Below are 22,732 nucleotides of genomic sequence, written 5' to 3' on the forward strand. Positions count from 1 at the left end.
CGCGTGGCTGTGACCTGTGGTTGTATGTCCGTGTGCAGTGTAGCTCATCTGGTCAGACCTATGTGTGTCTGATTGTGACTTTGGAATGTGTGAACATATGTCTAAGTCTCCTAGTGTGAGGATGGTTGTGATCCTTCTTGGCCGTGTGTGCATGTGTGAATGTGTGAATTTATCTCAGATTCCATCTGTGGTTCCACGTGTCACTCACTGTAAGTTGCCTGTGTGTTCAGTTGTGACTTTATAGTGTATGTGTGCATACGTGTCTGGGGCTGCGTTTGCTGCTGTGACCCTCTGCTCTGTGTGTGCCTGTAATTTACCTCTGCATCTATTAGCTCTGTGTGCAAACCCAAGTCACTTGTGTGTGTCTTTGTGCATCCAGGACTTGGTGGGTATGATTGAAACCCCTGGGGCTGTGCCTATAATCTGCTTCTGATTCTATCTTTGTGTGAATGTTCCTGTCTGTGTCCCTTTGTGACATTGTTGAGTGTGCCTGGGCTTCCATGTGAGCAGCTGGTACCCTCTGGGGCTTTGTGTGTGTGCAAAGTAAGAGAGAGAGAGACCCCTTGTGGCTCTTAGTGGGCTTGGGACCCTCCCTGCTGAGACCTTGGGTGTACCCTTGACTCTTTGGAGCAATAATAAGTGACATTGCTCCCGTGTTATGGTTTATAAAGCATGTTCCGCACGTGATTTCAATACCTGGTCCTTGCATTGTTGAGGTGTGTCCACAGCCTCCTGGAGCTGCATTATTCCTGAGTCCTTCATGACTGAGTATCAGGGCGACAGAAGCTGATATGTCCACCCCTCGCCACGGAAGGGCAGGCCTTTGCTCCTCTTCCCCCCCCCGTATGGGGGAACACCATGAGAGCTGAGCTGACCCTAGACTTAATTTCCCTGGCTTGTGCACAGGTTAGCCGGGGTCCTCTGTCCCTTTTCTTTCCCTGCGTGGCTCTCTCGGTGACTCTAGGAATGTCACGTGCCTTCAGTTGTCTGCGACTTTCTTGTGTCTGTATGTGTGAATGTAACTTACCTGGGACTTTCCCTGGATTTCTGTTCCCGGGATCCTTTGCAGCTGCGCGCGCACGCGTGCGCGTGTTTGTGTGTGTGTGTGTGTGTGACTTCTGGGACTTTGTGGGTGGCTGTAGCACACTTGTAGCCCTGCAGGTGTGTGTGGGTAATTGTGCTTGGATGCTGTGGCTTTGTGTGTGCCTTTAATATACCTGTGATGCTGCTGGGGGGTGGGGGAGACTTAAAACTGTAGGGAACAGTCGTTTGCCTGTGACATGGGCTGTGTGTGACCCCTGTTGAAGTTTCCTTTTGTGCACACCTGTGTGTGCCTCTGTCCCTTTCTGGCCAGAGGGAGCTCTCAGCCTGTCTAGGCCCAGGAAGCCGGAGGTGAGGTGTGCGCAGTGGCAAAACCGCTTTCCCTTCCAAGTCCCTGCCCCCATAACGGTCCTCCAGCTATGTCACCGTGTGGGGCTGGGCTCCTCCCTTTCCTCTACCGCGGCCTGCCTAGTTGGGCAGCCTCGGGGCTGTCAGGCTTGAACACTTCCTCTTTGTCCTGCCAAGGAGCAAGATCCAGGGGCGCAGGCCGTGCCCTGTGTGTGTCACACTTGTCCTCAGGCACCCTTCCCTAGATCTGTGGCCGCAGGGACAGGAAGACGAGGCAGGGGAGGACTGACCCTCTTTCAGGACCCTTCCTGAGCTCACCAGGACCCTCAGGGTGAAGCCTAAGCTCCTGCCTGGGGCCCACAGGGCGGGGCTGTGCCCGCCTCTCCTCCTTCTCCAGCCCCACTGGCCGCCTGGCTCCTTCTCAGAGCTGCCAAGCTCAGTCCTGTCCTGGACGCACTGTTCTTACCCCTAAAACAGCCTTCCCTGGCCCTCCGCCAGATCTGCGCCTTGTTCTCCGGGCTCAGTGCAAGTGCGCCCCACGCACCACCCCACCCCCACCCACTCAGCCCTCCTTTATCTCTGAGGTCCTCAGCCTGGAACATGCAGTAGACACTCCCGGGCCCCTCCCCGACTTCCCGATCAGAGAGAGGGCTGCTCTGAGTCCCAGACTGCCTTTCTCACAACTTCCTGGCACTGCTGGTGCTGCTCCTGTGAGCCATGCTGCTTCATAGCCCTGACTGGGGTCCGAGGGATCTTCACCCCTCAGTCATTCGCATGTTCTCTTACCGATAGGCGCTGTTCCCCAACCCGAGTGTCGAGTCCCCCTGAGTAGACGTTGCAAACGTTTTGCCCACTTCTGTGTCCCCAGTTCCTGGTGCAGGGTGGGTGCTCCATACGCACTTAAGGCGTGAATGTCTGGAGTTTGGGGGCAGTTGGGGCAGCAGACTCCAGGCTAAAGTGTTGGTGCAGTGCCTGTCAGGGTCAATGTGGCACCTTGGCTGCAGGTGTGCGGGTGGTGACAGGGCTGTGTGCTCCACCGGGGAGGAAGGAAGTTTGGACAGGGCAAACAGCCAAGGCAGAGGCTGGGGGAGATTGGGTGGGGGTGATGAGAGGGTCCAGCCCTGGCCTCTTAGCTAGAGGGAGGTGCCACCAGGGGAGGGCTCACCAGGGGGCGGCTGGCCTGACTGGGCTGTTCACCGGCTCCCTCCGTGGCAGGTGGGGAGCAGACAGACAGAGGGGGCCAGGGCCAGGGATGGAAGCACGGGTACCTGGGAGAAGGCAGCTGCGAGACACTGGGGCGAGTGGTGGTGGCCCAGGTCACCATCTATTTCGTTTACGTATTTCTTTTCTTTCTTTCTTTTCTTTTTTTTGTCTTTTTGCCATTTCTTGGGCCGCTCCCTTGGCATATGAAGGTTCCCAGGCTAGGGGTCTAATCGGAGCTGTAGCTGCCAGCCTACGCCAGAGCCACAGCAACACAGGATCCAAGCTGCGTCTCGTTTACATATTTCTGTTACTCCACGAGGTCATTTCACAAGGATGACAAAAGCTCCTACCTTGGGCCCCATCCTGAGCAATACTGGGTCATGGTATGGTGACCAGGGCCACACCAAGGCTTGCTGTTGGGGAGCTCACAGGCCTGTGGGGGAAGTGGAGCTGTCATCAGTCAGCTGCAGCCCAGGGTAGTCCGCTGTGGGCGGAGTGGTTAGGGATGGGGTGGGGACTGCCAGGGGATGGCGGGGACCTGCAGAAAGGAGGCAGCGTCCAGGAGGGAGGGGGTGTATGAACAAGAGTCCCAAAGGCTGCAGAAGAATTTGCTAGGCACCAAAGAAAAAGGACATTCTGGACAGAGGGAACAGCATGTGCTAAAGCTTAGCGACAAGAGGAGTTCCCATCGTGGTGCAGCGGAAACGAATCTGACTAGGAACCATGAGGTTGCGGGTTCGATCCCTGGCCTCGCTCAGTGGGACAAAGATCTGGCGTTGCTGTGGCTGCGGTGTAGGTCGGCAGCTGTAGCTCTGATTAGACCCTTGGCCTGGAAACCTCCATATGCCTTGGGTGCAGCCCTAGAAAGACAAAAAGACCAAAAAAAAAAAAGAAAGAGCTTAGAGACAGAGTGGTTGAGGGACTCCCCCCTCCGCCCCAGGGTAGATAGAGGCCCCCCACCCCCACCCCCCGGCTGCCTCATTGGAGTCCTGCCTTGAATTATAACAGCTGTGTGTTGCCTTGGGCCTCAATTTCTTCCTCTTTAAAGAGTGGTAATAGTTTGAAATGCACAGGGTGTGTGAAGAATAATAAAATTCAACATATGGAGAGCTTGCTGTAGTCCTGATACAGAGTCCGCACTAATTTGTTCAGTCCTTTGGGGTTCTGTTTGTTCAGCATCTGCCTCCCCACCGGAAGGCTTATTCCCCAAGGTGGGCCCACTGTCTGGTCTCTGATGCGTCCAGCTCCAGCCAGCACGGATGATTCCCGTAGTCAGCAATGCTAATTGAGAGTTGAGCATGTGCCAGGTACAGCTTGGGGTCCTGGGGACACAGGGGCAACCAAGACCTGGTGTTCACAGTCTGGGACAGACATTAAACAAGCCGAATAAGTGAACAGGACGAGACGAGTGTGAGGGGAGCCTGGGGCTGGGGGGGGGACGCCAGGCTGGGGAGGAGGAACAGTGGAGCTGAATAAGATGAGCTTGTGACGCTGGGGCTGTGGAAGGACATTCCAGCCAGAGGGAACGGCAGGTGCAGAGGCCTTGAGGCGGGAACACAGGTGGTGAGCTTTAGGGATGAAAGGAGCCAGGGATGGTTAGAGTGAATGGGGTCACAGGGACCACACCAGGGCCTGGGCTCCAAGGGGAGGAGCTTGCTTTCACCTAGAGTGAATTATACCTGCCAGGGGTGGGGGTGGGGGGCACAACCAGGAGGGCCCTGGCCTGACCAGAGAAGAGGCTGCTGAGATGTCCAGGAGGGAGAGGAGGGAGGCTGGGCCCGGGCACCGGGGCAGGGGAAGTGGGCAAGATAGGAAGTAATGGGCAGGAGTTCCCGTCGTGGCTCAGCGGAAATGAATCTGACTGGCATCCATGAGGATGCAGGTTCGATCCCTGGCCTCGCTCAGTGGGTTAAGGATCTGGTGTTGCTGTGAGCTGTGGTGTAGGTCGCAGACATGGCTCAGATCCTGTGTTGCTCTGGCTGTGGTGTAGGCCAGTGGCTACAGTTCTGATTCGACCCCTAGCCTGGGAACCTCCATATGTCGCAGGTGCAGCCCTAAAAAAAAAAAAAAAAAAAAAAGGCAAGGAGAGAATGGACATTGTGGATGGGACTCACTACCCGATTAGTGAGTGAATGGGAAGTGGTTGTTCAATAAATAGTTATTGTTTGCATGAATTAATGAGTTAATTTTAAAAACAGCGAGTGTTATTGAGAGCTCACTATGTGCCAGGCTCTATTAGAAGCACTCGACGTGCATTGATTTGTTTAACTCTCCAAACAACCAAACGAGGACATGTATCTCTCACCCCTGGATTACAGACGAACTAACTGAGGCACAGGGACTCAGGGAACCCGCTCTGGGTCTCAATGCTAGGAAGTGGAGTGGGGGTGGAGCGGTGGGGATCAATGGACTGATGGGTGCCCCCCAAAGGCCTGTCCTCACGCCTGAGCCTGCATTTCGCTGTGACACCCCCTCTTTCTCTCCCCTGCAGCACCACTCCCCACTCCGGCCGGAGCACGCCAAGCAGCTCCCCGTCTCTCCGTAAGCGGCTCCAGCTCTTGCCCCCAAGCCGACCCCCGCCTGAGCCAGAACCAAGCACCATGGTGGAGAAGGGGTCAGACAGCTCCTCAGAGAAGGGCGGGGTGCCCGGGACGCCCAGCACCCAGAGCCTGGGCAGCCGGAATTTCATCCGCAACAGCAAGGTTGGTGCAAGTGCAGGTGGGTGGGGAGAGAGGTGGAAGGGCAGGGGGGTCCAGGGGCTCATTCTGACTCCATTCCTTTCCCTTGCAGAAGATGCAGAGCTGGTACAATGTAAGTGTCTCGGCAGGGGGTCTTGCTGGAGGGGTCAGAGGGAGGGGTCAGGGGCTGCAGGATCAAGGAGTGGGTGCTGGGGCAGACCTGTGGGGATCCCATCCTGTGTGGCTTCTTAGATGCGGGGTGACCTTGAGTGAGTTGCTTAACCCCTCTGGGCTTCTCTCTCCTTGAGAAACCATTCCGACCTTGCAAGACTGAAGGGAACATTCACTGAGTCTGTGATGCTGGTGGGTACGTGGCCCAGGGCCCGGCTTGTGCAGCTCTCATCGTGGTTTCCCTTGGGTGACAGGCAGTGGGAGCCAGAAGGGAGCTAGACCCTGAAGCCTCAGAGAGCCTGTCCCAGGCCGAGGACACTGGGGGGTGCTAGGAGCTTTGTGGGACGGAATGAGGGGTCCGAGTCCTCACCTCCCAAACTTCCCCAGATGCTGAGCCCCACGTACAAACAGCGGAACGAGGACTTCCGGAAACTGTTCAGCAAACTCCCTGAGGCCGAACGCCTCATTGTGGGTGAGTCTCCCGCAAGCCAGAGCCCGAGCTCCCCGCACTGCCCTCCTGGCCCTCCCTGTGTGTGGCGGCCTGGCCAGGACGGCCGTGTGACTCGGGTGTCTGCCGTCTCTCCCCTCGGCCGCCTCAGATTACTCCTGTGCCTTGCAGCGCGAGATCCTCCTCCAGGGCCGCCTCTATCTCTCCGAGAACTGGATCTGCTTCTACAGCAACATCTTCCGCTGGGAGACCACAGTGAGCCGGCCACCCACCGGGAGGCAGGGAGGGCCCCGGGGCGGGGGGGGGGGGGGGCGCCTGGCCCTGGCCCCTCCTGACCTGCCTGTCGTCCTCAGATTTCCATCCAGTTGAAGGAAGTGACGTGTCTGAAGAAGGAAAAGACGGCCAAGCTGATCCCCAACGCCATCCAGATCTGCACAGAGAGCGAGAAGGTGGGCGGCCGGCCAGCTCACGGGGGCCCTGTGGCCCCTGAGCTTAACTGGCTCCTCGCTCCTCCCTGCTCCCCAGGGCCCCACAAGGGGACCCAGCGCCTCAGCCTTCCCTTCCTCTTTATTCTCCCAGCCCCCGCTCCCGTCGTCCCCCGAGCCGGACCCCTGCGCCCACTCTTATCTCAGGCCCTACAGTCAGTCTGTCCCCTCACACAGCTGTTCATAGTATTCATAGAAAAAGTCTATCAGTTCAGAGGCCTCCTCCAGGAAGCCTTCCCTGATACTCCTTTCTATCATGACTGTCACCTTGGGGTCCCAGACGGCTGCCTCACACTGGTGGCCCAGACAGGACAAGAGAAAGAAATGGGGAGGGAGGACTTCACAGCCTCCCTTTGCTTTTTATTGGCCAAAGTGGGTCCGTTGGGGTATGGGAGACTGGGAAAGTGCCCTGGGCTTCCCTGAGCCACCCAGCCACTCTGGGCTGACCCCACCTCCTGCCCTGGACTGTGTGCCTCGGGGCCAATGCCTCGGGGCCGGGGCCAGGGGCTGTCTCCTAGTCATGGTGACTCCAGGGCTGTCCTCTGCTGGGCTGGGCACAGGACAGAGATCCAGTGGACTGAGTGTAAGGAGGAGTGAGTGGCCATCTGGGGATGGAGAGCTGGGAACACAGTGTGCACGGGGCCGGGGGGAGGGTGGGGCAGCCTCCTCCTCGCTCGGCCTCGCCTCTCCCTCCTCACACCCCTCTCTCTCCTGCAGCACTTCTTCACCTCCTTCGGGGCCCGAGACCGCTGCTTCCTCCTCATCTTCCGCCTCTGGCAGAACGCGCTACTTGAAAAGGTGGGCCTGTGGAGTCCTGGGCACAGGGTTAGGGGCTGGGCTGGGGGCGACTATGGAGTCAGGGGTGCCGGGACTCGGGGGTCTTGATGGAGGACCCCTCCAGCTCCTCTCCATGGGCACCAGACCCAACACACCTGTAGCTTCCTCCATAGGCTCCAGTGCCAGACCCTGCCCACAGGAAACGCGTCCCCACGGCCCCTTAGTCACCACCTGCAGATCAGAAATGCTCTGAAGGGAGTTTTCACTGTGGTGCAGTGGAAATGAATCCAACTAGTATCCATGAGGATGCGGGTTCAATCCCTAGCCTTGCTCAGTGGGTTAAGGGTCCGGAGTTGCCATGAGTTGCGGTGCAGGTTGCAGATACGGCTCGGATCCCACGTTGCTGTGGCTGTGGTGTCGGCTGGCAGCTACAACTCCGATTCGACCCCTAGCCTGGAAACTTCCACATGCCATGGGTTCGACCCTAAAAAGCAAATAAGATAAAATACATGCTCTGAAAATTGGGAGATTTGGGGAAACGTTTGGCAGCAAAACCTGACCTGAGTTAACATGCCTATTTGTAGTCCCATCAGCACTGTCTCATGGAACTTTGTGCCGTGATGGAAGGGTGCTCCTGGTGCCTGCTGAACCCTTGAAATGTGGCTAGTGTGACTGAGGATCTGCATTTTTAATTTAATTTCATTTTTAATTAATTTCAACTTAAACGGCCCCATGTGCTTCTTGAATAACACAGGTCTCTATTTACTCAATGAATGTGACTCTTCATGTGTTTCAGAATGAAAACACACTAATGCGTATGACTGGGGTAAAAATCATTGCGATTCCACATAAAGTTGTAGGATCCAGCATAAAATAGGCTTGTGCATCTCAAATTTTATCGTTTTCGGCATCCGTTACACTCTTTAGAATAGACTCCAAAGAGCTTTTGTTAAGTGGGGTGTATCTATCCATACATATGGTAGTAGATACTGAAACTGGGAAGCTGGGAAGTTTTTGAACACAAGATACACAAGATGCATTAGTCATCAGAATGATAATATCACATAGTCTCTCAAAAACCGCACTGTATACTCGTGAGAGAATAAAAGTGAAAAAGGCAAGTAACATCTTTTATTACTAATAACTCTTACCATACCTATGGCAATAATTTTGACCACATGGATTTCCTGAGAGGGTCTAGGGGACCCCCAGAGATCCTTGGACCACACTTTGAAAACCTCTGATACACACTGTACCTACTGGATACTAAATATAATATGGATGTTATTGGTGCTTTATTACAGTATAGACACTCTATTATCTTTCTTAAATCCATACATTTCTTTCTTTCTTTCTTTCTTTCTTTTTTTTTCTTTTTGCTTTTTAGGGCCACACTCGCGGCATATGGAAGTTCCCAGGCTAGGAGTCTAATTGGAGCTGTAGTCACCGGCTTACATCACAGCCACAGCAACACCAGATCCGAGCCCCGTCTGCGACCCACACCACAGCTCATGGCAACGCCGGATCCTGAACCCACTGAGCGAGGCCAAGGATCAAACCTGCAGCCTCATAGTTCCTAGTCAGATTCGCTTCCACTGTGCCATGACAGGATCTCCTATATATTTCTTAATATTGACTCAAATCTTATCCCAAAGATTTTGAGTAAGGGATTTGAGATTATACTTATTTTGATAGTGAATTCTGGGCCAACCCTGAAATGCCCACTGTGGTTCCATGAGTTTATGTAGGATGCATTCAGCTGTAAGTAGCTGAAAACCCAACCAGGTAATTGTTGAAGCAGACAGGTACTGACTTATTTCAGAAGGCAGTGTCCGAATCTGCACTGAGGGCAGGGCAAGGGCAAAGGCAGCCAAAATGCTGGATTGAAATTCAGCCCTATGCCTGAGTGCAAGTCACGGCACCCCATTGGTCAGATGGGGACCGTCCCTCATTTGCAGCCTGAGAGCTGAGCCCCGAATAAGTAATGGCAGCTCTTGGGAGGCAGTGGGGTCCAGTGGTTAGCTCCAGGGCTGGACCAGCCCCCTGGGATCACATCTCAACACACCTCTTCCTAATTGGAGGACATTACCCACCTCTATGCCTCTGCATCCTTATCTTAAAATGACAATATTAGCACCTACTTTACAGAATTGTTGGACACAGAAAGGGTTAGGAGAATGCCTGGCATATGGTAACAACGCAGTGAATGATGTCAGCTGCTGCTGCTGCTGCTGTTATTGCTATCTGATCAGCGTCATCCAGCCACTCTGGCCGTGGGTGGCTTCTGAGAACACCTGGAAAATAGCTGGGGGCAGCACAGCGTGGAGGGTGGGAACATAGGCTCTGGAGTTGGTTGGGCTGGGTTGGAACCCCCGAGGTGAACTCAAGCATGTGACAGCTCCACCGTGGGCCTCATATTCTCTGTAAGACTGGAAACTTTAACCTGCGGAAGTACTGGGAGGACCTGAGGGGGAAGGGGTGGGGGGCGTCTGGGCTCTGTGTGTAGGTCAAGCTGCCCCCTTGTGGACACCAGGGGAACTGCTGAGGCTGAAGGCTGGTGGGGCCTGGTGGGAAGGGCTCTGACCCTGAGAAGGTGGGGGCCAACCCGACATCCTGTCTGCCCAGACGCTGAGTCCCCGCGAGCTCTGGCACCTGGTGCATCAGTGCTACGGCTCAGAGCTGGGCCTTACCAGTGAGGATGAGGACTATGTCTGCCCCTTGCAGCTGAATGGTCTAGGGTGAGTTGATGCTTAGCAGCCGGTTCCAGGGGTCGGGGGAGACGGGAAGGGGTTGTGTGCAGAGCTCCGGTTCTGGGTGGACTGAGGCGGGTGTACAAAGTCTAGAAGACCAGGAGGTCTCACAGACACAGCGGTCCCACCCTGTCTCTTTCTCCCTAGGAGCCCCAAGGAAGTGGGAGATGTAATCGCCCTGAGCGACATCACCCCTTCGGGGGCAGCTGACCGCAGCCAGGAGCCAAGCCCAGCCGGTTCGCGCCGTGGCCGCATCACCCCCAACCTTTCCCGGGCCAGCAGCGATGCAGACCACGGGGTGAGCAGGAGGGTGCTGGGTGGTGTCGGGGAGAGGGGCAGACTGACAGACTGGGGGGAACAGGGAGGGACTGGAGAGAGAAGAGGTGGATGGAGGGGTGGGTGGATGGAGGGATGGGATGGAGCTGGAAATATGGGCAAGGAAAATAAGGACCAGTAGGGAGAAAGGAGGACAGGCAAAGATGGGGACGGGTGGACAGATGGAAAGGGTGAGAAGAGAGGGATGGAGGGATGGATGGATGAGGTAGGAGACAGATGATAGACAGGACAGTCATAAGAAACCTTCTAGCCCAGGCATCCCAGACAGGCCTGGTAGAGGCTGAGAGGAGCCCTTGCCTGGGGGCCCCGGGCCCCTCGTAGCCCCGGGAGCCCGAAATCCGCACACGACCTCCCCAGCACTGGTTTTCCTGCGCTCCCAAAACTTCCCGATGGCTATGGATGCACAAGCCCTCAGGCGGGGATGAGGTTGGACAAGGCTGGATGAAGCTTTTCTCTGCAGGCAGAGGAGGACAAGGAGGAGCCGACGGACAGCCAGCCTGACGCCTCCTCCAGCCAGACAGTGACCCCGGTGGCTGAACCCCCCAATGCGGAGCCCGCCCCACCTGATGGGCCCACCTCCCTGGGCACCTTGGACCTGCTGCCCAGTGAGGAGCTGTTGACGGACACAAGTAACTCCTCCTCATCCACAGGGGAGGAAGGTGAGGCTGGTGGCCCAGTTCATTTGCTTTGGTTATGAAAGACTCAGATGGGCTCTGCCAAGAGATGAGCGGGCTCAGGGGACCTAAACATGGGGGGGGGGTGTCAGGTGCCCAAATGGCACTGTTAGCAATCTGCCCACGTTTAGCTCTGCTCTGCAGGCCCCTCAGCAGAGTGGATGGGAGCATTGCTGGGCTTGCCGGGCCTCCAGGCCTGGCCACACCGCTCCCTAGCTGTGCGACTTGGGCAAATGACTCAGCCTCTCTGAGCCTCATGTTCCTCATCTGCAAAACGGGATTAGCAATAATAGTACCCATTTCATAGAGTTGTCCTTCAGAGAATTAGATGGGTTAATATATGCAAAGTGCTTGGGCCGGTTAGTAAGTGTTGGCTCTTATTTCCACCGCCAGCATCGTCATCATTATTTCCATTTTGTCTCCGCCAACTTCCTTCTCCGGTAACTTCTACCCTGGGAGGGTAGGGAGGGCCCCAGCCCTGGCCCAGGAGTTGACTCTGATTGGAGAATGAGCGCCCCCCTGAGGCCATCACAGTGGCTGATAGCCTGGCCTGGGTCACACACACCCACACACACCCCTGAGCCCATCACTGTGGATGAAAACTGCAGCATGCCCACCCCTGGCGTCACTGCGACTGCAAGAGTGTGGGCCTAGGTGTGTGCTCCACCTTGAACTGATCTTGGTGGCTCTGATTGTTGGCTGGGACACGAGCCCACCATAAAGCCATCCTCATGGTGGAAGGGCCGAGTAGCTGGCTCTGTGTCAGTGTCTGCTCTGGTCCAGGAGGAAAGGAGGGGAGTTCCTGTTGTGGCTCAGTGGGTTCAGATCCCAACTAGTATCCATGAGGACCTGAGTTCGATCCCTGGCCCCGCTCAGTGGGTTGAGGATCTGGCGATGCTGTGGCTGTGGCTGTGGCCTAGGCCTGCAGCTGCAGCTCTGATTCCCTAGCCTGAAAACTTCCATATGCCATGGGTGCAGCCCTAAAAAGTGGGAAAAAAAAAAAAAAAAAAAAAGGAAGGAGGAAAGGAGGACAGGGCTGCCCAGCCACCCGAAAGGCCTGGGAGTGGGGAGGAGACATTATCCAGAGGGAAACAGGGGGACAACGCAGGCAGCCTCATCCCCTGTCCTTCTCTGTCGCCAGCCGACCTGGCGGCCCTGCTTCCGGACCTCTCTGGCCGGCTCCTCATCAACTCCGTCTTCCACGTGGGTGCCGAGCGGCTCCAGCAGATGCTCTTCTCGGACTCGCCCTTCCTGCAGGGCTTCCTGCAGCAGTGCAAGTTCACAGGTCAGGGGCCGAGGTCACCCGGGTGCAGGGGGTGGGGTGTGGGGCGGGGAGGAGACGGGCAGGGGCCCTGGTGCAGACCAGGTGGGGCCGGTGGGGGAGTTAAAAGCAGCCCCTCCACCCCTCAGCCCAGAGGGGCTCCGCCTCGTGCTCGCTGAGGGGCTTTGGGCCCACTGCAGAGCCTCTGTGCCTCCACTTCTTCTGTGTAATTCGGGTGTGATTGTAGTTCCTGCCCTGTCGGGGTCTCATGAGAACTAAATGAGTTAATACAGTAGCAGATAGTGCGCATTTAATCAACATGCGTTAACGAGCACATATTTCGTGCTCACTCTGTTGCCAGAGACCAGGACAGACAAACTCCCAGATCTAGTGAAAATGACAGTAAATTGATACCCAGTAAGTGTGTATGGCGAGGAGTAGCTGTGATCTGGGGCGGGGGCGGGGGGGGGGTGGTCAGGAAAGGCGGCTGGAAGGATGTGAAATTGAAACCATGGCCCAAAAGAGGAATTTTTCCAGGGAAAGCGGAGCAGGCAGGGAAGAGGAGAGGGTACCTGCAGAGGCCCTAAGGGAAGCCCCTGGGGGCTGGTGGGTGTGGAGAGGGGACGCCTTAGCATCAGGGCCGGCGGAAGGGTTGGAAACCAGCAGCATCAGGGCTGGTGGAAGGGCTGGGGACAGCAGGGAGCATGAGAAGCTGCAAAAGAGATTCAAGTAGGGGAGGGGCTCGTCAGATGGTAGTTTTTCTGTTTCTTTCCCTGTACTGATGACAGCGAACCATGCAGAATCCCTTGCAGAATGAGTAAGGCTGTCTTGTGTTGGGAGCATGTATGTCCCCCGTATTATGCTTATATTCTGGAGAGACTAGACAGGAACTCAGTATCTGTCTGGGGTACTGGGGAGCCATGGAGTGTTGTGGGCAGGAGAGGGACAGAGTCAGATTTGGCTTTAAGAAGCTATCCCTGGACTAGAGGTGGAGACTAGGTGTTCATGGGGAGGCTGGAGAGACCAGACAGGGCCAGGCAAGGATGGGCTGAAGCAGGGCACTGTTCCCGTGGTCAGTGAATAGATGGGGAGGGGCAGTCCAGGACAAGGCCCAGGGCTCTGCGGGGAGCCTGGAGGACGGTGGGGTCACCCCTGAGATGAGGCCCAAAGAGGAGGGGAGATGCTGAGGCTAGCATGGAGCTCAGTGAGTGTGAAGGGTCCTGGGGACTTAGACTTCCAGGGGCAGGTGTTCACAAGGTTGTACGACCGTAGGTCTGAGGCTCAGACGAGAAGCCAGGACTAGTAAAGAGAGGAGACTGGGGGTACTTCCCGTCGTGGCTCGGCAGAAACAAATCTGACTGGCATCCGTGAGGATGAAGGTTCAATCCCTGGCCTCGCTCAGTGGGTTAAGGATCCAACGTTGCCATGAGCTGTGGTGGAGGTCGCAGACGTGGCTTGGATCTGGCGTGGCTGTGGTGTGGGCCGGCAGCTACAGCTCTGATTCGACCCCTAGCCTGGGAACTTCCATATGCTGCAGGAGCGGCCCTAGAAAGCAAAAAAAAAAAAGAGAGAGAGAGAGAGAGAGAGGGGAGGTTGGCTGCTGGAGCCGATGAGATGGCCCATGAGGGCTGAGCGAGTAGGCAGGAGAGCGGCCCCAGCTCTGAGGGTCCTCAGTATCTGGCATTTGAGGCATCCAGAAGGAGGGTGGGGGTGAGGAGGAGGGGTGGGCAAGCCCCCAGACAACCGGGACCCTCCGACGAAGCTGAGTCTCCTAACGTCTGTGGGCCCAGGACTAGAGAACGGTGTCTCCTTTCTGCCCCTCCCTCCCCCAGACGTGACCCTGAGCCCCTGGAGTGGGGACAGCAAGTGCCACCAGCGCCGAGTGCTGACCTACACCATCCCCATCAACAACCCTCTGGGACCCAAGAGCGCCTCTGTGGTGGAGACACAGGTGTGCCGGGTGGGGCGGCCGCCGGGTGGTGGGGCTGGTGGGGTTGGGGACGGCGCTGACTCCCCGCTCCTCTCTGGACCCTGCAGACGCTGTTCCGGCGCGGCCCTCAGGCGGGCGGGTGTGTGGTGGACTCGGAGGTGCTGACGCAGGGCATCCCCTACCAGGACTACTTCTACACTGCCCACCGCTACTGCATCCTGGGCCTGGCCCGGAACAAGGCCCGGCTCCGGTGAGCAGGGGGCTTGGTCCCGCCACCCCCCGTCCCTCACCCTCCCCCAGCCCTGCCCTGCTCTGCCCTGGTGGTCCCAGCCCCCTCCCCTCTTCTCGACCCGAGTCAGCTGCACAATGTTGGTCGCCACCCTGGTGGACAAGCAGAAGCCAGGAACACCCCAAGGGGTCTGGCCTGAGCTACTAGAAGGAGGGAGCTGCCGCCGGCTGGGATGGGAAGGTGGGGAGGGGAGGGTTTGGCCGAAGATCAGGAGCTCAGTGGGCCATGAGGAGGTGTCTCTTAGACCCCACATGGAGCCAGATACTGCAGCGAGATGGAAGGGGTTCAAGGGTGCGGTGGGGCCTGGGATGGCAGTTTGGGTGGGCAGCGCTGGGGTAGCACTTCAGGCAGGGGACTTGCCAAAGTGGTGAAAGTGGACAGAGAAGGGGCTGCGGGCTGAGTGGGGGGACTGAGTTGGGTGAAGGGGTTAGTGAGTGGGGATCACAGGGCACCCTTGGGGGTGTCTTTTGTCTGTGAGTGATACCAGGCCCCCTCTGAATTTAGGGAGGGAAGGCAGCCCCCAGGGACCGGGATGGCAAGACGGTCCCAGACTGCCTGTCCCAGACTCTGACCCCCTCGCCCCATCTCCCTGACCCCAGAGTGTCCTCTGAGATCCGCTACCGGAAGCAGCCCTGGAGCCTTGTGAAGTCTCTCATCGAGAAGAACTCGTGGAGCGGCATCGAGGATTACTTCCACCACCTGGGTAGGGGTCCGAGGCGCGGCCAGGGTGCGGCCAGGGTCACGGCCCGGCCGGGTGCAGACAGGCAGAGCCCTCTTCTCTTGTGTCCGCAGAGCGAGAGCTCGCCAAGGCTGAGAATCTCTCTCTGGAGGAGGGCGGGAAGGATGCCCGGGGCTTGCTGTCTGGCCTGCGCAGGCGGAAGCGGCCCCTGAGCTGGAGGGGTCACGGTGACGGGCCCCAGCACCCGGACCCTGACCCCTGTGCCCGGCCTGGCATGCACACCTCAGGTGGGTTCCGTCAGGAGGCCTGGCTGCGGCAGGGGGCAGGAGCTGGGGGCCCTGGGGTCGGGGGGCCGTGAGCTGGGATAAGTCCGTCTGACTGAGGTGTCTCCCTGCAGGCTCCCTCAGCTCTCGCTTCTCGGAACCGTCCATGGACCAGGGGCCTGGGGCAGGCATCCCCAGCGCCCTGGTTCTCATCAGCATCGTGTGAGTAAGGGGGCCGGGGTTTGGGGTCACATAGGCCTGGACCTGCACCTTGGCTGTGTGACCTTGGGCAAGTGCTTGGCCTCTCTGGGCCTCTGCTCCCCTGGGAGCGTGGGCTCGCCCTGTAGCAAGGATTAGAGGAGGCGATGTTTGAGATGCACTCACCCGGTGCTCTGCTCCGCCTGTCACAGAGAGAGAGGTCTGCCCTGCAGGGAGAGGGGCACCCTGGGGGGTCTGGGGGGACATCACAGGGGCTTGATGTCGCCCAGGGCACTGGAGGAGCGGGTCCCCAAGGGAGGGGAAATTAGGGGAACCAGGAGAGGGATGCAAAAGGAGCGATGTCACCTCCGTACTTCATTCAGGTTTTCTGGGCCCAGGCAGAGTGACCAGCAGCCCAGGAGACAGCCCCGGCACAGAGGCATGGGGTTGTGATGAGGAAACACCGCCGAGGGGACAGGGCGGGGACCGGGAAGCCGAGGGAGGCTGGAGAAAGCTTCCTCCAGGCCGGGCAGGTGGGCCGTCAGGGAGGGCTTCCCAGGAAAGCGGAGACTTGGAGCTGAGAGCCCAGAGGGCTGAGGCAGACGACAGACTCCACCGAGGCCTGGGGCAGGATGCTCAGGGGAAATGGCACTGAGAGCCTGGGCATACGTGCAGCAGCTCTCAGCCGCAGCCCAGTGAGAGGCTGTGTGGAGCTGCCAGGGTCAGGGGTCGGGGGTCGGGGTGGCCAGGATGGGCTGGGCGGCTCTCATCTTCTGTCTCCTCTTCTCTGCCTCCGCAGGATCTGTGTGAGGTAGGGTCCAGCCTCCGCCCTCCCCTTACCTTGTGTCTCACCACCGCCCCCCCCCCCCCAGCTGCAGGCCCCTCTCCCTGCTCTGTGACCCTGGCTCCCCCAGCGAGGTGGCCTAGAGTGGCAGTTAAAGGCGTGGGCATCAGATAGGCCTGGGCTTGAACCCTGACTTTGCTGCTTATGGACTGTGTGATTCTAGACTTGTCACTCACCCTCTCTGAGTCTTAGTTTCCTCCTCTGAAAAGAGGGGTTGTCATGGTGCCCCTTCAAGGAGTCGTGGTGTGGGTGCCTGACTTGTGGGAACCTCGGTGTCCTGACTCCTGCCTTCTGTCCTCTGCCCCCAGCCTCATTGTCCTCATCGCCCTCAACGTCCTCCTCTTTTACCGCCTCTGGTCCCTGGAGAGGACGGCCCACACTTTCGAGTCCTGGCATAGTCTGGCCCTGGCCAAGGGGTAAGTGGGCAGCCCGAGGGGCTTGGGAGCTTGGGAAGGTAGGGGGAGGCCAAGACCCCACTCAGACCCTGTATCCCCACAGCAAGTTCCCCCAGACGGCCACGGAGTGGGCGGAGATCCTGGCCCTGCAAAAGCAGTTCCACAGTGTCGAGGTGCACAAGTGGAGGCAGATCCTGAGGGCTTCCGTGGAGCTCCTGGACGAGGTGCGGTCTGGGGTTGTGGGATCGTGTCTTCAGATCCCAAGCTGTGGCAGATGCATCTGGGCCTCGCTTTCTTTCTCTGTTCAATGAGGGGGTCTTCCACAGTCCCTGCCTCCCAGGGTTGCAGGAAGAAATCAGCAGGGTGAAAGAAAGAATTTGTTGGTTCTCATCCTGGGGAAAAAGTCCAGGGATCTCTGACTTCAGGCACGGCTGGATCCAGCCCCTCAATGGTAGTAAGAATCAGTTCCTCGTACCATCTCTTGACTTGTCCACCCCCACGGTTGGCTTTGATTTGGGCATCCTTTCCCCCAAGAGGACCCAAATGGTACCTGCAGCTCCAGGGTAACATCCAAAGGAAAGCGCTCATTCTTACTGGCTGCTGGAATCACAAGCCTCTCCCCGAACCAGTCACATCAGCCATAGTAGACAAGGCTTGGTTCCTGAACCCCTCCCCACCTACAAGGTGACTAAGGGGTCACATGAGGGTGGGAAAGAGGTTCTCCAAAGGTTATTGTGATCTTATCTCTGGAAGGGGTTGACCCCCCCGCCCCATAGTTTGATGGCAGCATCAGTGCAGAAGGCCAGGTTCAGATTCTGACAGGTGACCTTGTGCAAGTGACTTCACCACTGGGGCCTTGGCATCCTCCTCTGTAAATGGGATAAGAATCGATGTTACCTCAGAGGCCGCTATGTGGATTCAAGGAGTTAGCAGCGAGTAGTGCCCGGTGCAGGTAGACACCCGATCAGTGTTCGCTGTTATTAGAGCGATCCCGCAAAGCACCTGCTCCGCAAGTGTGGGGACAGGTCAGCACAGACACCGGGCACTGGGGTATGGGGCGCTGGGGAGCATCGGGCATTGTCTGGCTGCCCAGGGGCATCAGAGCCCACATGGGTGGATGATGGTGAAGATCGCTTCTGGTCACTAGGGCCCCTAATGCTGAGGCCCATCTTTAGGGGCCTCCTTGCACCCAAAATCATGCTCAGAGGGAGATGCTTATGCTGAGAAGGGCTGTGCAGGGCACAGTAGAGGGGGCATCGAGGCTGGGGTCCCATCGCCCAGAGAGGGAGGTCAGGGCCTTCTCATCCTGAGTGAAATTCTGATTATTTTCCCCGGGCTGGGGACTGAACTTGGGTCCTGGTGTGCAGAGGCACTGCTCATCCAAATTTTGCCAAGAGCACAGGACTGACTGCACAGAATAATGCTAATAGCAGACACCAGTTGAGCCAGGCTGTTCTAAGAGCTAAAATGACCAAGTGATTTGTTTCTTATCGCCAGCCTCTGTGGGGGATGCTCTTGTCACCCCCACCTGATAGGCAGGAATGCTGAGGTAGAGGCGTTCCCAAAGTTGCACGGCAGGGAGTAAGAACAGCTAATGTGAGTTCCTATCCTGGCGCAGCAGAAACGAATCTGACTGGCATCCATGAGGACGCCGGTTCCATCCCAGGCCTCGCTCAGTGGGTTAAGGATCCGGCGTTGCCATGAGCTGTGGTGAAGGTCATAGATACCGCTGGGATCTGGTGTTGCTATGGCTGTGGTGTAGGCTGGCAGCTGTAGCTCCAATTCAACACCTAGCTTGGGAACCTCCATATGCTGTGGGTGTGGCCCTAAAAAGACAAAAAAAAAAAGAATAGCTAACGTGCATTGAGCACCTCCTGTGTGCCAGGTCTTAGGTGCTCACCCATCAGGTCCCTGAAATGATCCTGTGAAGCAGGTATTTTACCAAGGGGCCTGGGCAGGCCAAGGGCTCATCCAAGGTTACCCAGTAAGTAGCAGAGCCAGAACTTGAACCCAGGCCATCTGGGCCCCTTCCACCTGCTGCCCGTGAGAAGTCAGACTGGGTGCGGGATGGCCCTGCTCTCATTACAGGATGACCTTGGCCTCTCTGGACCTTCCCCAGTTCTTCAGTTGCAGAATGGGGGTGGGGGTGCATCAGGAGTGCTCACCCCAACCCTGCCCGCCTCTTCCCACAGATGAAGTTCTCACTAGAGAAGCTGCATCAAGGCATCGCCGTCTCAGACCCTCCCTTCGATTCCCAGCCACAGCCTGACGACAGCTTCTCCTGAGGACACCCGGCCACGAGGCCATCCCTCCAAATGGACAGATGGACACAGAGGCTCGGTGGCCACTGCTGGACCGGTGTGAGCGCCGGGAGCCTCCCACCCACCCCTCCTAGTGGCCCGGCCAGGGGCCACGCAGACACGGGGACCACAGAACCGAGATGCACTTTAGACCAGCGTGCGCGAGCCCAGCTGCCATCACCTGCCTCGCCAGGGAGCTGGCCCGGCCTTCGGCAGGCCCCTTGCTAACTTATTTTGCCCGGCTTGGGTTCGGGGGGATGCCTCCCGGGGTGCACAACTCCCTCAGCTCTGGGTTTAATGTATTATATTTATTTGGGGTTAACAGAGCCCCAATAAAGGGTCGCAAGTGGCTGTGGATGTGCTTGTGGGGCCCTGGGAGCGGGTGGGAGCCTCCCATTGTACTCAGATCCCATCGAGGCAGGGGGTGGGGGGGTCCTCCATTTTCTGGGGCCACAGTCACTGACGTGATTGGAAGTCCCTGGCACCTTTCCAAGCTTTGCACCATTAAGTTCCAGTGTGGGGGTTCCAGGGACAGACCAGTGGCCAGTGGCCTGGGTTCAGTCCTCCCTCTGGTACTTAGCAGGCATTTCGCCTGGAACAGGTCAACCTCTCTGAGCTTGAGTTTTCTTTTCTGTACCATGTGTGTGAGAAGAGCACCTGCCTCCCAGGTTTGTTAGAAGTGAGTCGTTCTTGAACTTGAGCTGCATTAGAACCTCCTTAAAAAGCAGATTGCCAAGGGAGTTCTGACATGGCGCAGCAGAAACAAATCCGACTGGTAACCATGAGGTTGCATGTTTGATCCCTGGCCTTGTTCAGTGGGTTAAGGATCCAGCGTTGCCATGAGCTGTGGTGCAGGTTGCAGATGCAGCTTGGATCCTGCATTGCTGTGGCTGCTATGTAGGCTGGCAGCTGTAGTTCCCATTCACCCCTAGCCTGGGAACCTACATATGCCACAGGTGTGGCCCTAAATCGCAAAAAAAAATAAATAAATAAAAATTAAAAAATAAAAAGCAGACAGCCAGAGTTTCTGCTGTGGTGCAGCGGGATCAGCGGTGCCTCTGCAGCGCCAGGACGCAGGTTCAATCCCCAGCCTGGCACAGTGGGTTAAGGATCCAGCATTGCCACAGCTGTGGCATAGGTCCCCAACTGCGGCTTTGGATCTGATCCCTGGCCTGAAAACTCCACATGCTGTGGGGTGGCCAAAAAAAGCAGGAGGCAGAGGGAAGCAGACTTCACACTTCCAACAAGTTCCCAGGCGATGCGCATACCGATGGTCCAAGGACTCGAGAACCACTTTACAAGGAGTTCATAAGGGTGGCCCAGTGTAAGTATTCAGTAAATGTTACTCCGATGGCAGAAACACTGCAGGGAGAAAAAAGGAGGTCCTGTCGTGAGCAGCACCAAGGATACACCAGGCTCTGTGCCAAGGTCTGAGGTCCATTTGATTCTAATGAAATTAATACCTGACTCCATGAGACAGAAACAGGTAGTTACATGCCTGGGGCCACTCAGCAGGGAGGCAAGGCCCAGCCCCTGGTGTCCACACATTTAGATGCAAGGGCCTCTTTCAGGACCCCACACTAACCTGTGCAGGTGGAGGCCATCTGGACCCGTCTTACCAAAGCAGAAATGGGCCTAGAGGCAAGGTCTCTGGTCCAGACAGAGCCCAAATCTGTCTCACTCAAGCCCTGTGCTGGTTCTGGAGTGAGTGAGGGGTAAAGAGACAAATCACAGCTAGGCTGTAAGGATCTTAACTGATGGCTTAGGGTAGAGGACGAGGAGAGGGGCTGGATAGGAGCAGGATGGTGCACAAGTGGCAAAAGGCAAAGCCAGCCTCTCCTATCCTCCAGCTATGTGATCACGGCAAGTAACCCATCCTTGAGCCTCAGTTTCCCATACCTGTAAAAGGGGCATAATAGTAACACCCACCTTGTAGGAAGAGTTAAATGCTATTTAATATTAGTGAAGGGCTTAGAACAGCACCCAGCTCATAGTAGGTGCTCAGGGAACGTGAGTTTGTTGCTATCACCAGGTGCCCCGACCTGGTGCCTAAGGCCTGTCCTCACTGTGCCTCTGCCTGCCACCCCCACAAGAGGGAGGGCTCGGAACAGCAAGAGAGTTATTTTCTGTAGAGGAATTTCACAGCCCAGGTGGTGCTGGCACAAAATCTCAGACCACAAAAGTGTCCGGTGTCCCTGGCTTCCTCTCCCTCTGCCCCCGGGGTCAGCATCGCTCTTGGTTCCTTTTGCCTGGCAAGCCTGGGCTGGGGGGATTCTTGAACTTCACCCCACCTAGAACTGGAGGTCAGGACCTAAGAAACGACCCTCAGCCAAAAGTCTCACTCCCGCCCTGGTCCTGAGCCAGAGCCCCCACCCGCATCCTCTCCATTTAGTAGACAAACTCCCGCCGTTGCCTGGCAGGATTCCAGAGACACCTGAGGCCTGCCGTGTGACCTCTCAGCCTCAGTTTCCTGGTCTGTAAAAGGCAGATAATAATAGCACTTGCTGCAAATGTCTGGGGAGGTAGAAGTGGATCCAGCATATCCGAAGGGCTCCAGCATCGCAGTTATTTATTCATTTGACAATAGGTAGGGAGCCCCTCCCATGAAGGTGCTGGTGACGAAGTGGTGCACAGGACCTTGTCCTGACCCTCGGGGAGTCTGTTTTCCAGGGCTGGAGAGACAAGCAACGAGCAGAGACGCTGTATAAGGATGAAAATAATGTCAGGTAGTGACAACTGCTGTGGGGAAAAAAAAGGGAAAAAAAAAAAAACCCACAAAAAACAAAACTAGTAAAAGAGGTCAAGTCAGGGAGGGTGAGGGCCCGTTGGTCCTGAATGGACAGAAGGCCTGATGAAGGTGACATTGGCGCCAAGAGCTGCAGGAGGAGAGGACGTGAGTCCTTGGGTCACCTCGGGGAAGAACGGTCCAAGCAGAGGAGAGCAAGGGAGGAGGCCCGGAGGTGGGGATGTGCTCGGTGTGCTGGGAACAGCAGGGGCTAGGAGAGCGGTGGGGAGGGAGGAGGGGGGAGGGAGGAGGGGGCGGGGAGAGGAGTAGAAGATGATGTCAGAGACAAAGAGAGCAGGGGGTCGTGAAAGGCCCCCCTCTTGAAACCTGGCACGCCAGGTCCCTAGAGCAGCCTGTGGTTTGGATCTCGGGTGTCCCTCCTGCTGGGGAGGAGCCTGGAGTACGAAGCCGCCCAAGCCTGACACCGCCCCCGCCCCCCACGCCGCCCCGTGCCCACTCGGGTTCCCACACAGTGACCTCCAGGCTCGGGTGCCAGGGATCTGGGCGCGGGGGGGGGGTGTCACTTGGAGGTCCCAGGCAAGTTCCCCTCAAGATCCCAAGAGGACGACCTCCATAATTTCGAAGTCTGAAACCCTGTCCTCAAGCCGCCCTCCAAGTCCTCTTGTGACTCTGGGGGTGACTTTTCGCAGACCCCGATGCTGGGGGTCCTCAGAGTCTGGAAGGCTCGGACACCCAGACCCTGCGCCCTACTCCCAGAAGCCGCGGTCCCTGCGCCACCGGGAGAGGCCGGTGCAGCGGGCGCCTCCCGGGCCGCTGCGGCAAAGGCTGGGCAGCCGCGCCCTCCCCCCGCGGTGATTCATCCCGCCCCCTCCCTCTCCCTCCTCCCTCCCGTGTCCGCCGCCGCCGCCGCCGCTGC

General features: G+C 57.3%; 1 protein-coding gene across 9 annotated transcripts in view; it reads left to right on the forward strand.

Annotated features, from left to right (window-relative positions):
• GRAMD1A (GRAM domain containing 1A) overlaps nucleotides 1-19,419 on the forward strand; it is a 25,465-nt gene extending 6,046 nt beyond the window's left edge. For 5 of the 9 annotated variants that reach the window (XM_084960563.1, XM_084960569.1, XM_084960567.1 and 2 more), the window contains exons 2-19: nucleotides 5,084-5,294; nucleotides 5,383-5,403; nucleotides 5,829-5,913; nucleotides 6,041-6,144; nucleotides 6,243-6,338; nucleotides 7,092-7,172; nucleotides 9,777-9,889; nucleotides 10,049-10,199; nucleotides 10,698-10,896; nucleotides 12,053-12,196; nucleotides 14,005-14,123; nucleotides 14,210-14,352; nucleotides 14,991-15,094; nucleotides 15,184-15,357; nucleotides 15,468-15,555; nucleotides 16,684-16,791; nucleotides 16,874-16,994; nucleotides 18,963-19,419. In XM_084960563.1, the coding sequence (XP_084816689.1) occupies nucleotides 5,084-5,294; nucleotides 5,383-5,403; nucleotides 5,829-5,913; nucleotides 6,041-6,144; nucleotides 6,243-6,338; nucleotides 7,092-7,172; nucleotides 9,777-9,889; nucleotides 10,049-10,199; nucleotides 10,698-10,896; nucleotides 12,053-12,196; nucleotides 14,005-14,123; nucleotides 14,210-14,352; nucleotides 14,991-15,094; nucleotides 15,184-15,357; nucleotides 15,468-15,555; nucleotides 16,684-16,791; nucleotides 16,874-16,994; nucleotides 18,963-19,055 (2,155 nt within the window). In that variant the 3' untranslated portion in view covers nucleotides 19,056-19,419. Of the gene's footprint in view, nucleotides 1-5,083; nucleotides 5,305-5,382; nucleotides 5,404-5,828; nucleotides 5,914-6,040; nucleotides 6,145-6,242; nucleotides 6,339-7,091; nucleotides 7,173-9,776; nucleotides 9,890-10,048; nucleotides 10,200-10,697; nucleotides 10,897-12,052; nucleotides 12,197-14,004; nucleotides 14,124-14,209; nucleotides 14,353-14,990; nucleotides 15,095-15,183; nucleotides 15,358-15,467; nucleotides 15,556-16,683; nucleotides 16,792-16,873; nucleotides 16,995-18,962 lie in introns of all 9 variants that reach the window. The other 4 variants (XM_084960565.1, XM_084960566.1, XM_084960570.1 and 1 more) reach the window with 1 other exon arrangement.
• The last annotated feature ends 3,313 nt before the right edge of the window (nucleotides 19,420-22,732 follow it).

This window comes from Sus scrofa, chromosome 6 (assembly GCF_054392235.1).
Source record: "Sus scrofa isolate SSC_HxYL_T2T_F1_AM1 chromosome 6, Sscrofa_HxYL_maternal_Yorkshire_Landrace_v2.0, whole genome shotgun sequence".
Classification (NCBI taxonomy): Eukaryota; Metazoa; Chordata; class Mammalia; order Artiodactyla; family Suidae; genus Sus; species Sus scrofa.